Below are 17,217 nucleotides of genomic sequence, written 5' to 3' on the forward strand. Positions count from 1 at the left end.
TTGCTTCCTCCTGGGCCCCTCTGGGTTTCTGAGGTCCAGAGGGCGAAGCGCAGCCGTGTCCCCTCCCTGGTTCCCACAAGAACATCACACAAAGAGGTTATGGTAAGTGCTTTACTAGCCAACACCCGAGTCAGGAAAGGTACACAGTGAGAGGGGAGGGTGGGGGCAGGGACAGTCCCATAGGCTGGCCTCAGCCAATGGCATCCCGAGGCTGGGCCCCACTGTCTTCCCTCTGCAGGCTGCGCCGGCTCATCTTCAGCTGGGTCAACTGGATGTAGCGAAGGACATTGGTGTCTGCAGGGAAGGTGGGCAGGGCATTATCTGGGTGTCCTGGGTGACGTCTGCAGCACCTCAGTTCACACCTTGCTGTCCCCAGCCTTCAGTGGCTCCCCAGCTGGTATTGCCAGACCCCTTCTTCAAAAGCCCGAGACCCAACTAGGGAGGGGGCATGTCACCTCCAGAGTAGCACTTGCTATTCCCCTGCCAGGGCTGCTCTGCTCAGACTCTGTTACACTCTGCTTACCTCAGTGACATCTGCAAAGCCTGTTCTCCCACCACTTACCAGCTCCGCTCCCACAGCCCGTATCATGCAGGTCGTGCTCCTCTTCATTGGCTCTTTTTTTTTTTAAAATGTATTTTATTGATTTTTTACAGAGAGGAAGGGAGAGGGACAGAGAGCTAGAAACATCGATGAGAGAGAAACAACCAGCCGCCTCCTGCACACCTCCCACTGGGGATGTGCCCGCAACCAAGGCACATGCCCCCGACCGGAATCGAACCTGGGACCCCTCAGTCCGCAGGCTGACGCTCTATCCACTGAGCCAAACCGGTCTGGCTTCATTGGCTCTTAATACAGAATCTCCTATTGTGTCTGTCTACACACCAACACACCCCAGAGGGCGGGGAACCATCTCCAGCTCTGCCATCCCCTGTCCCACCCCCCGCAAATGTCCTGCCATTTCCACCCGGGGGTCTAACTCCCAGCAAATGCTTCACAAGCGGTGGCTGGGAGAACAGGTGGATTGTGGGAGTGGGTCAGTGAGGGAGTGGGTGAATGAATGTGTGTTGCTGGGGGGGGGGGGGGGAGGCATGGAGTGAGTGCATAGGGAATGGGCTAAATGGGAAGCATCAAAATGAGTCAATAAATAGATGAGAGGTGGGTGGGTGAATATCCAGGAAGCATGGGTGGGAGGATGGGTGGGGGAGTAGGAGGAGGTGGAGGTGGGGTGTGTGGTCCAGCACTCCCTGAAGTAGCTGTGCCCTGGCCTTCCCGCCCTTGTTTGCTCTGTTCCAGCCCCTCCCCCTGCTCCGCCCAGCCCCCACCCCCCTCACCTGTGGGCTCCCGGTTTCGGGCCTCCTGCAGGTAGCGCAAGGCGTGCGCATAGTCCCCCAGATGGTAGAAGGCAATGCCAGCGCGGTAGGTGGCCTTGAAGTTGCCCTGCTGCTTCTCCAGCACCTTGAGACAGTACTCGCGCACCCGCTCATAATTCACCAGCTCCGACTGCAGCAGGCAGGCTGCGGGCACCAGGACCCGCGCTCTCAGAGCCTGCCGGCGTCCCCAGACTTCACAGGACCGCGAGGAGCATGGATTTCAGGCTGCGAGGGAATCCCCACCCGTCCCCACGGCTGAGCCGGGCCTGAGGGCGTCTTCAGGCCGCCAGAGCCTCGGACCAATCAGAGTGGGACCGATCTGCACGGCCGCTAGAGGGTGTGAGCACAGACTGGCGCTCGGGCTATTTTCGTAGTGGGGAGGGTGGGGATAGTACCGAGGGCCACCTCAGGCGAGGGGTGGGGCTTTAAATGGCGCACCCAGGGCAAGGCTTTCTCACCTGAGGTTCGCGGTGGCAGCCCAAAGCCCGTTTCCTGCATCCCGGCGCCTCCCGTCCCCGTGGTCCCTCCTTCCCCAAGCCTCTCTTCGGTGAGTTCTGATGTCTCCCCCCAGCCCCCAGCGCTCGTCCCGTCAAGCCTCCGCTCGCCCCTCCCGCCCAAGGCCTCAGGACTGCCCCTCACTCCCACCCGTCGCCTCAGCGCCCTCGGCGCTCCCGACGGCCGGCCGCGTACCCGTGAGAGAGTCGTAACACTCCACCTCCGTGCTCTCCACCAGGCGCCGCTGCTCCTCGCTGAGGCGGGCCGGCCCGGGGCCGGCGGCGGGCCCGGGGGCGGGGGCGGGCAGGCCTCCAGCGCGGGACCCCTGCGCCGCCTTCAGCTGCAGCAGCGCCCGATGATACTTGCCAATGGCTTCCCGGAACTTCTTCTCTCGGTAACAGCGCTGACCCTCCGTCTTGAACGCCACAGCGGCCCGAAGGCTGCTATCGAGCGCCGCGCCCAGGCCCCCCGACGATTCCGGGGCAGGACCAGGCCGAGCGGAGCCATGGCGGGGACCCGGGCCCGGCGGCGAGAGTGCGGGAGGCGGGCGCGGCGGAGGCTCCGGGGCTGCGCTGAGCATCAGCACCGGGGACAGCGCGCCGCGCTGCATTGTGGGAAACTCCTGCGGGCCGCTGCTGCAGCTATCTCGCTGCGCCCCGCGCCGGTCCCCACCCTTTCTCCGCCCCTTCACCTCCGGTAGCCGACTCCGGCTGCCCCCTATGGGTCTAGACTAGAGAAACCCCTCAAGACTTCCCCACTCTTTTCTTCAAATCAGCCCCAGCCCTCATTCTCCAGCCCACCTTTTCCTCCTTTCCACTCCCCCCACTCCCCCACCCTTCTGCCTGCTCGCCTTCCTCGTACCCAAAGCTTTCTAGAAGGAAAGGATAAGTCTGGGGGGAAAAAACAGGAAGATTTCAACCTCGTGAAAAGCTGGTTTTCAGCCCGCTAGGCATTCGGCATGTTGGATAAGGATACAGGCTTTGGACTCAAGCTGCCCAGATTCAGTTCCCTGGGTTTTTCCTCACTAGTTACATATGACTTGGACAAATCACCTAAATTACCTGGAATTCTGTATCCTCCTCAGTAACATGGAAGGGACAATGGTAGCAACTTTGAAACTCATTGGTTTATCTATGCAACAAACAAATATTCACTGATACCTTTTCTGTGCCAAGCTTTGGGCTGGGTGATGCTGGGATATAGCAGGGATGGAGGGAGCTTCGGGCCCTATCCTCATGGAGCCCCTAGTCCCATGAGGAGACAAACCAGTAGCCGGCGACAGCCCAGAGTGGGCTAGCCTGGGAAGCTCAGGCAAAGTGGTCAGGGCAGGATGGGGGAGATACAGGCAGAGGGTCCAAGCCCCGGATGGAGGACACACAACAGGCTCTGAGGGCCCAGAGGAGGTGTCTGCCCTAGACTGTAGTGGTGAGTGAAGAAAATGTTTGTTATGCATCAATGGATCTCCTAGAGGAGGGGATAACTATGAACAAGAGAATGGACTGACTATTCTTGGGGGGGAAAGGGGTGTGGGAGATGCGGAAAGAGACTGGACAAAAATCGTGCACCTATGGATGAGGACAGTGGGTGGGGAGTGAGGGCGGAGGGTGGGGCGGGAACTGGGAGGAGGGGAGTTATGGGGGGGGGAAAGGGGAACAAATGTAATAATCTGAACAATAAAGATTTAATTAAAAAAAAACAAGAGAGATCTGCTTCTTTTTTTTCTTTTTCTTTTTTTAAATTATTTATTTTGTTATTATTATTTTTATTTTTTAATTGCTTAAAGTATTACAAAGGGTATTACATATGTGTCTCTTTTTTTCCCCCCGCCCTTGACTATCCCCTGGCCTCCCCCACCCCCCAGCGTCCCATGTCCATTGGTTATGCTTATATGCATGCATACAAGTCCTTCGGTTGATCTCTTATACCCCTCCCTCCTGCCCTCCAACTTTCCCCGGCCTTCCCACTGCAGTTTGACAATCTGTTTGAGGCAGCTCTGCCTCTGTATCTATTACTGTTCAAAAGTTTATAATGGTCTCTATTATCCATGAATGAGTGAGATCATGTGGTATTTTTCCTTCATTGACTGGCTTATTTCACTTAGCATAATGCTCTCCAGTTCCATCCATGCCGTTGCAAATGGTAGGAGTTCCTTCTTTTTTACAGCAGCATAGTATTTCATCGTGTAGATGTACCACAGTTTTCTAATCCATTCATCTACTGATGGGCACTTAGGCTGTTTCCAGATCTTAGCTATGGTGAATTGTGCTGCTATGAACATATGGGTGCATATATCCTTTCTGATTGGTGTTTCTGGTTTCCTGGGATATATTCCTAGAAGTGGGATCACAGGGTCAAATGGGAGTTACATTTGTAGTTTTTTGAGGAAACTCCATACTGTCTTCCATAGTGGCTGCACCAGTCTGCATTCCCCCCAGCAGTGCACAAGTGTTCCTTTTTCTCCACATCCTCTCCAGCACTTGTCGTTTGTTGATTTGTTGATGATAGCCATTCTGACAGGTGTGAGATGGTACCTCATTGTTGTTTTGATTTGCATCTCTTGGATGATTAGTGACTTTGAGCATGTTTTCATATGTCTCTTGGCTTTCTGAAAGTCCTCTTTTGAAAGGTGTCTATTTAGGTCCTTTGCCCATTTTTTGATTGGATTGTTTATCTTCCTTTTGTTGAGTTGTATGAGTTCCCTATAAATTTTGGAGATTAGGCCCTTATCAGATATGACATTGGCAAATATGTTTTCCCACACAGTGGGTTTTCTTGTTGTTTTGTTGATGGTTTCTTTTGCTGTGCAGAAGCTTTTTATTTTGATGTAGTCCCATTTGTTCATTTTCTCTTTAGTTTCAAGTGCCCTAGGAGCTGTATCAGTGAAGAAATTGCTTCGGCATATGTCTGAGATTTTGTTGCCTTTGGATTCTTCTAGAATTTTTATGGTTTCCTGTCATACATTTAAGTCCTTTATCCATTTTGAGTTTATTTTTGTGTTTGGTATAAGTTGGTGGTCTAGTTTCATTTTCTTGCATTTATCTGTCCAATTTTCCCAACACCATTTATTGAAGAGACTATCCTGGCTCCATTGTATATTCTTGCCTCCTTTGTCAAATATTAACTGAGCATATTGGTTCGGGCCGAGATCTGCTTCTTGACCTCATCGAGCTCACTGAGTAGAAAAACCAGTGGGAATGTAGGTGACAGCCCAGAGTGAGTGGTGCAATCGTAAGAGTGAACAGAAAATAAAACATGTGAGAGCCTTTGGAAGAAAAACTGAGACTGAAAGAGAGGGTTGTCCTTCCGCTCTCCTTAGCCACTGACTTAGCAGTGGGACCTTGGGCAGGCTCCTCACTCTGCCTCCAGCTGGCCTTCCATCTGTGCAACATGGGAATTACAAGCGAGCTTGCTTCAGAGGAGTTGCAGGGACTGGATTATGTTATGCAGACAAAGCTCTTAGCACAGGGCCTGGTACATACCGGGCAATTAACACCCTGTGTTTCTTATAATCGGTGAGACTAGGAGACAGGTGAGCACAAGTGTCTGGCTCTGAGTCAGCATCCATCTATGGTTGTTGAATGAAAACTTTATGTATTTCACCCCCCACCCCCACAGGACCCTAGCTGGGTCTCAACCCCAAGAACCAAGCTTGTGTTTCCACTGTCCCTTTCCCCTCCTATCCCACATCTCCCCCAGGAGGTCCCATGGCAGGCCCCACTCCACATTCCCAAACCTAACAAGGCACCTTCCATTCCAACAGCAGCATCTGCTTTTATCTCTTATTGTACCTTGCTGAGTGAGGTTCTCCCCCATCCTGTCCAACCTTGAACATCTTAGGACAGAAACTTCCTCTTACCTGCACCTTCAAAACCTGGCTTGGTTAAGAATCTAATATTCCTGCGGTTGAATTCCAGAGCAGTGAGGTCATCTTTCTGTGCCTCCGGTGTGTTTTGTTTTAATTAAAAACATGGAGATCCATTGATTCATAACAAATATTTTCTGAGCACCTACTAAATGGCTAGGTGACAGGAGTTTGGTAGAAACAGGACCACTGCCACTAACTCACAGTCCTGCAAGGATGCAATGCTGGCACTTTCACAGCACCTACTAGGTGCCAGGCAATGTCCTAAAACTTTGTGAATATATTAACTTACAATCTAAATACGCCACAATGAAGTTAAGTAAATCAGATCCCATTTATCAAACATTTGCTATCAAAGACCCATAAAGCCACAAACAGATGACCCTCACAAGCGATGTGTTGGGCTTGTGCAACCATTTAAAAATACTGAATTCGTTGCCAACGTAGGAAAGCAGAGATGTTTAAGGAATTGCAGGTTTTCAGCTTCACTTGAACAAAATCTGAAAACCTGGTAACATCTAGGTAGAATTCATGACTGGGGCAGACATTCTCCGTTTCCCATAGCCCATCCCTCCTAGATTCTTCCCAACTCTGAGTCTGAGGGCCGTTCAGGTTGCATTGGAATTTTCCTCTTAGCCTCTCTGTCTACCTCCCGCAAATGTTTGCGCTTGGGATCCCAGTTTGATCCTGCTGAGCCGTCCGGGCTAAGCCCGCCAGTGCCCCCTCGCGGAGGAATTCGTAATTTTCATCATTAAGGAAGTTAGTGAAACATCCCACCCCAGGGAGGAGGCCCGGAAAGTAACCAATCAAAAGCAAGAGATGGGCCAGAATTTGACCAGTAAGGACAGAGAGCGCTCGGAATAAAAGAAACTCTTTTATTGAAGTGGGAGACGGACACACACTGAGACTTTTTTGATGGGGTGTCGGGGCTCAGGGGGGCCCCGGCTGGGGACAGCGGAGCAGGCGGGCGGCGAAGAGGCTGGTGCCCCCACGCTGGGGCCTCGCATACTTGAGGAAGATGGCAGCACGGCCGGGTGCGGGGCCTCGGAGCACCGCGCGGGCCATGCACGGCTCCAGCGGGCCCAACTCCGCGGGGCTGCGAGGAAAGGGAGAAACTAAGGTGGATGCAAAGGGTGGCGGTGGAGATGACCTGTCCTTGGAGCTGGGGCTCGAGGCCGAGAAGACACGCTGACTTGGGTCCCGGAAACCTTCCGGGGCACGTGGCCCATCATCTAGACTAGAAAGTGACTGGAGGGGCTGGCAGACCCTCGATTCTCCCCAGAGGGCGCCGTTAGAGAGCGCCAGGCAGGGCGCCCGAAGAGGGAAGGACTGGGGCTGAGGACGGATTGGCATCCAGCTCTACCCCGTGGGCCCGGCTGGGAACAAAGACAATTCGCCCAGCCCCTTGGTGGCATGGTTAACAGGCACAGGGGCTCTAGCAGCTAAAGGGACACCCTGTTTATGATTAGAGGCTAGCAGACCTCTCATTCTCAGCAGTCCCATCTTCCGGGCTTGGGAGAGCCTATATTCCACCCTGGACAAGATTAAGGGTCCCCCAAAATGGACAATACCCCACTCTCTCAGACCCGCCCAGAGAAAAGCCAATGGGATACCCCAAGGCTAGGCAAATACCCCATTCTCTCTTATGCCCAGAAAAATCAAGTCTAGGTGTCATCGTGCCCCCCCCCCCCCAACAATTGTTTCTCACTCTCTGAGACAGTAAAGACAAGGATGAGGAAGGCAGATCCTGAAGCCGCCACGGGGGGGGGGGGGGGGTGTCCCTCTGTGGCCATACCTGTAAAGTGCCGGCTCCAACCCAGAGCCCGCCACGTGGAGCACACGGCGCGCCAGGCTCAGCGCCGCCGCTGCGCAGCGACTGGGCTCCCACCCAGCAGCCTCGACCTCCAGCAGAGACAGTTCCAGGAAGTAGGCGGCAAGGAGCACCACCTGCCAAAGCATCACCTGCCAGACCATCAGGCCACGCGTCTGCACCGCACAGGCCACGCCCCTCGCCGCGCAGGCCCAGCCACTGCCCCCGCCCCTCGCACCTGGGCGTTGCTCCCTGCCAGAGCAGCCAGTAGCTCCAGGCAGAGGAGTGGCCCCGGGTGGTGCAGTCGGAAATCCAAGCGGCTCAGGATGCGGCGCTCGGCTCGCAGCAGCTCGGCCTGGGAGAAGGAGCCAGCGCCCAGGAGGCAGAGGGAGGCGGGCTGCAGATGGGGGAGAAAGACCTTGGCTGTTACTCCCTGCCCTGGGTTCGGGTCTGTCCGCGTTCTGGACCTCAGTTTCCTGGTCTGTAAAATGGGACCATTGCTTTGTTGTGTGGAAGTCTTGGGGAATATAGGCTTCAGAGTCAGAGAAACCTGGATTCGAGTTCAAACCCTACCACTCCGCACTGTGACACGGACATCCAGGGCGCTGAGACGCCGCTTCTTTATCTGTAAAACGGAGATATTGCTCCTACTTCACCAGGCAGTTCTGATAATGCACTGGGTTTACACATGTTAACTGTAACCACTCCTTAAGGATTATAACTACTGTAAGTCCAAGTCCCAACTACTTGACTTTGGGCAAATGTCTTCCTCTCTCTGGGCCTTAGTCTCCTCCAATGTTAAAAGGACACATTGGCAGCCCCGACCTCATCAGATCTGCTGGGACTCCAAGACAATATGAAGTGTTTGCTGGGCATGGTGCTTGGCACACAGCCCAGTGGTGGCGAACCTTTTGAGCTCGGCGTGTCAGCATTTTGAAAAACCCTAACTTAACTCTGGTGCCGTGTCACATATAGAAATTTTTTGATATTTGCAACCATAGTAAAACACTTATATTTTTGATATTTATTTTATATATTTAAATGCCATTTAACAAAGAAAAAATCAACCAATGAGTTCGCGTGTCACCTCTGACACGCGTGCCATAGGTTCGCCATCACTGCGAGTGGGCGTTGAACCTGTGACTGCTGCCGGGAGAAGGAGCCGCAGCTCCTGGCCCCGCCCCGGAAGTACCTCGGGAAGCACGCACTCTTCCATTTTGCACGCCACGAACAGGCAGGCCATGCCCAGCAGCTGCAGGCGGTGTAGGCGCACTGGGCTGCAGCGCAGGTAGGAATCGAGCAGGTGCACAGCCAGGTAGAGCGTGTCCCCCGCCAGGCCCAGGTACTCCTGGGGAGGGGCGCAGGTTACAATCAGGCTGCCACGCAGGCCCAACCCCACCCCTTCTTGGTACCTACGTACGTACGTGCACCTGGACCAGCCAGTCCACCACTAGTGCTCGCATCTCTGGGGTCACGGTGCGGGGCAGGGCCATCTGGGGCAGCGCAGGGCACACCTGGGGTTAGGTAGGGACGGCCTAACTCTCCACACCTGTGCCTCAGCCGCTCTCCTAAAGGCCAGCCCTGGGTGCGGCAGCCTCCTCGCCCGGTGGGGGCAGCATGAGTGCCACAGGAAACTGGCCTCCAGCGTCTCCCGATGTGCTCCTCTTCCGTAACCATCTAGAACCCGGACTCTCTACCCACCCTCCCAGTCGTCAGCCCCCATGCAACAGGACCCCCTGAGCATCTCCCCCAGCGTTCCCAGGCGAATCCATCCTCCTCACAACACCCGTTTTCTAACGTAGAAATCTGACCAAGGAACTCCCAGCTTCAAACACTTCCTCGGCTTCCAGGACCCCCCGGAGAAAATCTAATTCCTCTCAGACTCTCCCAGGCCCTGTCCTTGCTCCAACATCACCTCTTCCCTCTCTCTCCTCACACTCCAGCTGCCCCAGCCTTCTTTTGGCCCTAGGCTATGCCAGCCGTATCCCTACCTCAGTACCTATGCATATGTGTACTATTCCCTCCACCCGAAGTGGTCCATCCCCAGCTCCTTGCATTGCTGACTTCTAGTCATTCATGTCTCAGCTAAACCGTCCCTGACTCTCCATACTCCTCCCTATCACATCACTTTATTTCCCTCATATTATTTCCACTCTGGAGATGGCTGTTTCATTGTGTATTTTGTTTGTCCAACGAGGCTGCGGGCACCACAAGGACGGGGATTTCTGTCCAAATCCCAGCTGTATCTCAGCTCCTAACACAGACCCTGGCCCAGAAGAGATGTTCACAAGATGTATGTTAAATTAATTCATCCCTGGAGTGTTTCTCTGACAGCGTCTGTCACAGCCTGTGTTTGGGTCTTTATGGCCCTTCTGACGTTATCACCTACACTTGCTTGCCTTCCTCAATGAAGACAGGCTGTGCGCTGTTCGTCCCCAGTACCTAACCCTAGAGCATGCTCCAAAACATTTGTTACATTTACTTTGAAACTCTGTAGTTTTTGTAAGGCACAGGGAGGTTAGAAAAAAAATTTGTTGATAAATTGCTAAATATTTGTTAAACGAATAAGTGTGAGGGATGAGTAAGAGGGGTCTGAAGTACCAAAGGAGGAACTGCAAACGGCCTGGGACGGTGGGAGCAGTCATTCAAAGATAACTGCAGGAAAAACCAGCCGGGAGCTGGGGGGGGGGGGGTTGGGAAGGGGCAGACAGGCTGGCGGGGAGGGGGGGCGGGTCAGAAATGCCCATCACACGGACTCTAGGCGAGCCCGGCAGCTCTGGCCTTGGCCAACCCACCCCCTGGGCTGTCCTCGGGGCTGGGGGGCTCCCAGGGAGTCTCCCCGTCCGCCTCACCATGACCTCGGCGAAGATGTCCCCCGCGTACTCGCGCTCTCCCTGCAGCCCCAGCGCGCTCAGCGCCTCCTCCAGCCCCGGCGGCGCGCACCGTCCCGGGGGCCTTTCCGGGGGTCCTGGGGAGGCGCTCGTGCCCGCGGGAACGTTGTCCGGGACTGGGGCGCTCGCAGGCTCTGGGTCAAGGGCGGCTGCCGGACTCTGCAGGGGAGGATTGGGTCAGCGCCTGGAGCGTCCCGGTGGGAGGGGACCCAGGCTCCTGTAGCTCACCAGCATCTTTTAGGCTGGCGTCGAGGGCGAAACCAAGAGCCCACCTCTTCCTACTGGAGCGAGGATCCGTGGCCGCCGGCGCTTTAAACACGGCCGGGCGCATGCGCGCTGAGTAAGCTTCACCTGGGCAGGTGGGCAGGTGCGTGGTCAAGGGCGAATTCGACTACTGCCCTAAGGTCAGGCAGCTGGAGCCAAGCGCTCATCCTCCACTTACCACGCGGCGAGGAGCAGTCCCTTGGAGCCTCACGATCTTCAGCTATGAAGTAGGGATTGTTTCCATTGATAGTCCTCCCGAGGATTTTCTAAGATTGTGTGTTAAGTGGCCGGCTCGGGGCTTAACAGAATCAAAGCTTAGGACATAGGAGCTACAAGTCGCTTCACGCCCATTTAGAGAAGGCCTCTGTGCCCTGGGCAGTGGGAACTCCGGGGTGAGCAAATCCCCTTAGCCGCCGCCTTAGGCCCAGAGCGCGGGTGATGGGGCGAAGTCGCCAGCGCGGGGCTGGGCCTGGACTGGTGCGGCAGCCCCTCGCTGCCCTCCGTGTGCCCGGACATGCCACAGGGATCCTGTGCACACCAGTCAGGCAGGTCGGTCTCGCTGGGCCTCTGCTCAGAACTCCATTGCAGCTCCCATCCCCTCAAAGTGAAAGTCCATGCGGTTCTACATTATCTTCCCACAGGTGAGCACACACCTGTGAGCTCATCTCCTAACCCAACCTCCCTCATTCCTCCCTCCCGCCACACTGGCCTCCTGGCTCATCCTCAGCCTCACCTCGGCCTTTGCGCTGGCTGTTCCTCTGCCTGAAGTTCTCTTACCTGAGATGCCCCTCACTCCCTTTAAGGCAGTGGTCCTCAACCTTCTGGCCCTTTAAGTACAGTTCCTCATGTTGTGACCCAACCATAACATTATTTTCGTTGCTACTTCTTCACTGTAATGTTGCTACTGTTATGAATCGTAATGTAAATATCTGATATGCAGGATGGTCTTAGGCGACCCCCGTGAAAGGGTCGTTCGACCGCCAAAGGGGTCGCGACCCCCAGGTTGAGAACCACTGCTTTAAGGTTTACTCAGATGTCCCCCTCTCCACGAAAAGCATCGCCCTGAACACTTCCTGTCCCCATCTCTATACTTACTCTCTCCTCAGCACGAACAGCCTTACTGTCTCCCTCCTCACTAGAACGTGAACCCATGAGCGCAGGGCGGGTCTGTTTTTCATCCCTGTTCCCAGTGCCTAGAACACAGCTGGGCACATGGTACTCAGTAAATATCTGTTAATGAGTGGAAAGGCTGGGTTTGAATTTAGAGATAGCTGTCCGGAAGGACCTCTTTGAGGTGACGTTGGAGCTGAAACCTGGGAGGAGGGGGAGCCAGGAAAGCAAAGACAGGGGAGCTACCCCACGCGGAGGGAACAGCCTGAGCAGCGGCCCTGCGGTAGGAAAGAGCTTGCTATTTGGAGGCACTGAGAAGTCAGAGAGGCTGGCAACGCAAGCAGAGAGAAGCGTGAGATGCTGGACCAATGGCTCCCTGTCAAACATGCAGTAAACCCAGCTCCTTCACCACAAGATCCCGCTGTTACCTCTCTAACCTATTTCCTTCTGCCCTCCATCTCCTTCACTCCACTTGAGACACCTGTCCTCTTTATGGTTCTTAAACACAGCAGGCACCGGCCTGGCTCAGGGCTTCGGTGAGCTTGTGGTGAGCACCTGCATATTTACATTCTCCGTGTATCTCTATACAAGACACTAACTACAAAGAGGACGTTGTAACTTGACAGTGGAGACACCTGACAAACGCCACCTTAACCCTGGGATTAGTCACCACCGCTAATGGGATGCTCAGATTCCTCCTGGTAAGTTGCACTGAGAAGGGGACATCATTTCTGGGAATTCCTGTCAAAAACAGCTTGAATACAGCCACAAGGAAACAGGCAGTAATCCCTCATTGAGGGACATTCTGCAAAATAACTGCCCGTAAGCTTCACACCTGCCAACTGGATTCAGCAGCGAGCCCGGATGGAGTCCCTAGCCAGGAAATTGTTTCCTTTTTGGTACACAAGGACATTAGTGTGACCATCACAAAATCTGATGAAGGTCTGAGGAGAACACTGTTTCACTGTTAACTTCCTGACCTTGATCACTGGACTGTGGTTAAGACAAAGTTCTCATTATAGGATAGATATGTGACTGGAGGGGGGAGGGAACAGAGTAAATGTAAAACACTGGGAATCGCGTGAGGGGGAGACAAGAATTATTTGTACTTTTTTAAAAAATATATTTTATTGATTTTTTAGAGAGGGAGAGGGATAGTTAGAAACATCGATGAGAGAGAAACATGGATCAGTTGCCTCCTGCACACCCCTTACTGAGGATGTGCCCGCAACCAAGATACATGCCCTTGACCGGAATCTGCAGGCTGACGCTCTATCCAGAGCCAAACCGGTTAGGGCATTACTTGTACTTTTTAAAATAAAAAAAATAGATTTATGGAAAGTGGCAGACACAGTAGAGTTCCCAAGTACCCACACCCAATTTCCCCTATTAACGCCTCATACATCACTGGTGTGGTAATCTGCCACAATTTAATGAGCCACAGAAATGTTATTCAGGTCCATGCCTTATTCAGATTTCCCATTTGCCTAATGTTCTCTGTTCCGGGACCTCGTCCAGGATACATTACACTTGGTCTCCTCGTCTCCTAAAGCTTTTCTTGGCTGTTCTCAGGCTTTTCTTGTTTTGAACCTCGACAGCGTTGAGAACTAGTGGCCAGGTCTTTTGTAAAACATCCCTCAGTTGGGATTTGCCTGGTGTTTTCTTTTAGACTGGGGCATCTGTTCTAGAGCGGAAGGCCACAGAGACAGGGTACCATTCTCACTGCATATCACTCACTGCCAACATGACTCGTCACTGCTGATGCTGACTCATCACCGGCTGCTGTGGCCGTCAGTCTTTGCCCCTCCTCTACTGTCCTCTTTGGAAGGAAGCCACTTGGCAGCCACACCGAAGGAGGGGATATGCTTCCCTGAAGGCAGAGCATCTACAGAAACTATTGGACTTCTGTACAGGTATGTCTGTTCTCACCATTTTGGGTATAACCAATACTGCACTGTTTTATTGCTCAAATTGGTGCTCAAATTGCGTTCAGCTTTGGCCATTAGAGGCTCTGCCCATTGGCTCCTGTGTCCCTTTACATGCCATTAGTGAGGTTTCTTTTCTTCTAGGTCCTTCATTCTGGACACGACTGGATGCTGCAGGTTCATCTTGTGTATTTCCTGCTCTAATCCTAGAATCACTTTAGCACTATTTTTTGAAGTTTCAAAGTTTTCTACCGGTCTGAAATTATTTCTAATAAACGTCAAAAATATGCGAATCACTCTTTTTTGGAAAGCTATCTGACACACATCAAAACGCAGCGACCCTGGAATGTCGGCCACAGAAATACAAGCACAAGCACAGTGAGCGCGGACTGTTACGGTTACTTCCGTGCTGCGGCAGCGAAAAGCAAACAGAAAACCTGGGAACAAGTAAATCCTTGTCCACAGGGGTGGCAGCATCAGAGGAGGTGTGTCCACCCCGAAGAACCTTGTGAAGCAACTGGGAAGGATCACAGCATGCCCACCAGGAGTTCCTCCAAGTGCAGGGACTAAAGAAACCTCATTTTCACCGGTGACCCCACACGGCCTGAGCACACACGGTGGTGGGGGAGTGGGTTCCATGTGGCAGCACACAGCCCAGGGCGTGGCCTGGTGACCTGGGAGGAGAGGGTACAGGAAAGGAGGAGCCAGCCCTTTGCGGTGCCACGCCCATCTGTGCGGGAGGTAATGTGAGACCCACAGCCAGGGCCGCAGGTCTGGGATCGGGTGACTCACTTCCTTCTGCACACTTTTGTTGCATTTTTCTTTACACACACACACAAAACTTGTGACATTTTCTACATGCACATGACAAAAAACAGATGACTCAAAATTTAATTTTTCTAATTGTTAAAATTTTATTGAAATTCTTTCACCTAAAATTCCCAGTTTGGGAGAAGTCCTACAGGAATGAGAAACACCACTGCATCTAAGGACATTGAGTTCAACGGAGGAAGCAGCTGATTAACCTACAGGAGCCCGTCCCTGTGACAGGTCCCCAGAGACGGGCCACATGGAGAGCTGAGTGAGTTCCTGAAAGGACTCTAGCACCGGCCCCTCAGACTGACTAGAGGGGAGAAGAAAAGGCTTTTCTTCATAAGCCTGTTTATCTGATTACCACCAAGGCATACTTTTATAATTTAAAAAATGTCCATAGGAAATAGGGAAAAAATCCAAAAAATTCGAGTCTTGGTCACAGGTAACAGACTCACTGGACTCAACTTTTCTGCTCCCCGCACTTAAGATCTCAAAAACTCCCCGTGTGGGAAGCCCTAATAGCTTCTGGCAAAATGGGATTGAAGCTCGCTGTGCGCAGCCTGGCAGCCCTGGCCCCAAGGTCTGGGAAGAGTGACTCAGCATGGGAACCAGCTGTCAGAGGACTCCCAGACGGAGGGGCTGTGACCCAATCTGAGGTGCTCCCAGCTGACAGCCACCACAAACCCCCTGTTATACCAGGGAATCTGTGGGGGAACTAGGGGCCTCGAGGCTCCCCAGTTTAGCATCAATGGAGGCTGGGGGATGCAGATGCACGGGCAATGCCTGCTCTAGGGCTCAAGCACCTCGGGAAGTGAACATGCTCCCCCTCACACTCCTGACAGGGCTCAGTGACCCCTCACATATCCTCCTTGTTCAGAGCCACCTGGCCCTCCCGCCCCTGGCCCTCCCCCCGTTTCTGCCTAAGCAGTTTCCAAGCGCCTGGGATGACCTCTGTCCACGCCCCCCCCCACCACAGGCCCCGTTTCCTAAACTCAACAGCTTCCCTCCCAGCAGTCCCCTCCCTCTCCAGCCTGAGCTTGACACCACCTCCCGCCAGGACGCCTTCTCTGCCTGCACAACTTAAAAGGGCCCTACCTAACAGCAATGGGAGCGGGAGGCAGCCGGCACTTGGGGCCACTCCATAAGCAAGGAAAGGCCCAGGGTGGTGGGCCTGGTCTGAAAAGAGTCTTTATTGCTTGTACCGTACAAATATGAGGAACAGGGAAAGGCCAGTGAGGAAGAGGGAGAACTGTCAGATAAATGACATACACACACAAAAAGAAGAGACCTCCCACCCCCAAACCAGCCCCACCCACCCCACGTCTCTCGGTGAACTACCTAGTACAGGAGGTGGGAAGATCAAAACCACAAAGTTACATTCCAAACACCCGGAGATGTTGGTGGGGAAGGGGGAGAGACAGGGCAGCAAGTGGACCTCACGTGTGGCTCTCACACTAGGCCAGCACCCCTCCCCCTGGGAAGAAATGCTGGGGTCAGGGCCAGGGGACTGAGTCCACACACATACGCACACACACCACACACTTGAGGCTGGGACTCGCTTGCTCTCACACATACATACCCAGCACACATGCACACACACACCCCATGTGCACTGTCTCAGATGCACAAGGACACCAACAGCACACAATCCAAGGCACGCACGCACACGAGTGCCCATAGCACTGACACGTTCACCTTAAGGCTGCAGAACGTGGGGCTGGGGGAGGGGGGTGGCCTGGAGCCTCCTTCTCAGAGGCCCCCACCCCAGTACGTACCAGAGACACCCATCCCTGCCCCCTCCTCAACCAAGTTCATGGGGCCCAATACTGTCTCGGTGCGAGATGTGTAACAGCCGAGGCTGGCACCCCTCCACCCCAGGCAGAGAGAAGGGGCAATCCTGGCCCCCATTCCGGGAGGGGCCAGGCCCAGGTCCAGCAGGAGGTAAGGCTGGCTGGAAGGAAGCCCTGGTAAGGCACGGGGCTTGGGGTGGGAAGGCTGGGCCCCAAATGTTCCTCCTACTTCGTCCACAGGGTCAGGAGAGCAGCATGGGGCGCAGGGAGGCAGCGTCCATCCCCTTGGCCGCTCTGGGTTCCCCACCAGGTAATCGACCCCAGCCCGAGGGAGCCCTGGACCTCTGCTCCTGCAGCTCCCAAAGGCCCCCGCCTGGGCCTGGACATTACTGCTTTTCTGCTGCTGGGTGGGGAGGGGGCTGGGCTGTCCCCTTGCCAGGCCACTCAGAGCCTAACGACAGGCATGGAAGGCAGCCCCAGAGCACTGTCCGCACCTCTGAGGGCGGCATAGCACAGAGCAGGCAGCCGTGGGCGCCCGGCCAATAGCAGGCAGGCCCCCCCGGCTTTCGCTCCTCACTGGGGCTTGTGTTGATCAAAACCCAAACTCTTCCCAAACTGCCCAAAGGCCAGGTCCTGGGGCAGCGGCAGTCTCCCCAGTCCTGATCTGGGCGCAAAAGTGAGGGCAGGACAGGATCCTGGAGGCAGGGCCACTGGGTCCACTGAGAGGAGTCTGGCAGAGGGCTGAAAACTAGAAATGGGGGTAAGGGGTGAGGGATGGAGAGGCAAACAAAAAAGACCAAAAAAACAAAAAGACAAACCCCCCCCTGCCCCAGCGGCAACGGCAGCCATGCATGTCCGTGGTGGTGGTGGTGGTGGTGGGGGCGGC

At 54.2% G+C, this 17,217-nt stretch overlaps 3 protein-coding genes across 5 annotated transcripts in view; all 3 read right to left on the minus strand.

The window, feature by feature from the left end:
* Positions 1 to 93: 93 nt before the first annotated feature.
* TTC9B (tetratricopeptide repeat domain 9B) lies at positions 94 to 2,550 on the minus strand. Its single transcript, XM_081107467.1, has 3 exons — positions 2,062 to 2,550; positions 1,333 to 1,515; positions 94 to 294 (listed from the first exon to the last, which is right to left on the minus strand). The coding sequence occupies exons 1-3, from the start codon at positions 2,474 to 2,476 to the stop codon at positions 191 to 193; spliced, it is 702 nt and encodes a 233-aa protein (XP_080963593.1). The 5' UTR covers positions 2,477 to 2,550; the 3' UTR covers positions 94 to 190.
* Positions 2,551 to 6,590: 4,040 nt separating this feature from the next.
* CCNP (cyclin P) lies at positions 6,591 to 10,762 on the minus strand. 3 transcript variants are annotated; one of them, XM_081108490.1, is made up of 7 exons: positions 10,658 to 10,738; positions 10,391 to 10,588; positions 8,963 to 9,052; positions 8,731 to 8,886; positions 7,777 to 7,935; positions 7,524 to 7,675; positions 6,591 to 6,824 (listed from the first exon to the last, which is right to left on the minus strand). In XM_081108490.1, exons 1-7 carry the CDS (start codon positions 10,661 to 10,663, stop codon positions 6,659 to 6,661), a joined length of 927 nt encoding a protein of 308 aa, XP_080964616.1. In that variant the 5' UTR covers positions 10,664 to 10,738; the 3' UTR covers positions 6,591 to 6,658. The 3 variants fall into 3 exon arrangements, with proteins under 3 accessions (XP_080964616.1, XP_080964617.1, XP_080964615.1); XM_081108491.1 differs by lacking the exon at positions 8,963 to 9,052 and having other exon boundaries at positions 10,658 to 10,762; XM_081108489.1 differs by having other exon boundaries at positions 7,524 to 7,935; positions 8,959 to 9,052; positions 10,658 to 10,758.
* A 4,956-nt stretch (positions 10,763 to 15,718) lies between these two features.
* AKT2 (AKT serine/threonine kinase 2) overlaps positions 15,719 to 17,217 on the minus strand; it is a 56,251-nt gene continuing 54,752 nt past the window's right edge. Inside the window, exon 15 of the mRNA XM_081106901.1 lies at positions 15,719 to 17,079. Within this exon, the coding sequence (XP_080963027.1) occupies positions 16,905 to 17,079 (175 nt within the window). The 3' untranslated portion in view covers positions 15,719 to 16,904. The remainder of the gene's footprint in view (positions 17,080 to 17,217) is intronic.

Source organism: Myotis nattereri (assembly GCF_964212035.1).
Source record: "Myotis nattereri genome assembly, chromosome: 15".
NCBI lineage: Eukaryota > Metazoa > Chordata > Mammalia > Chiroptera > Vespertilionidae > Myotis > Myotis nattereri.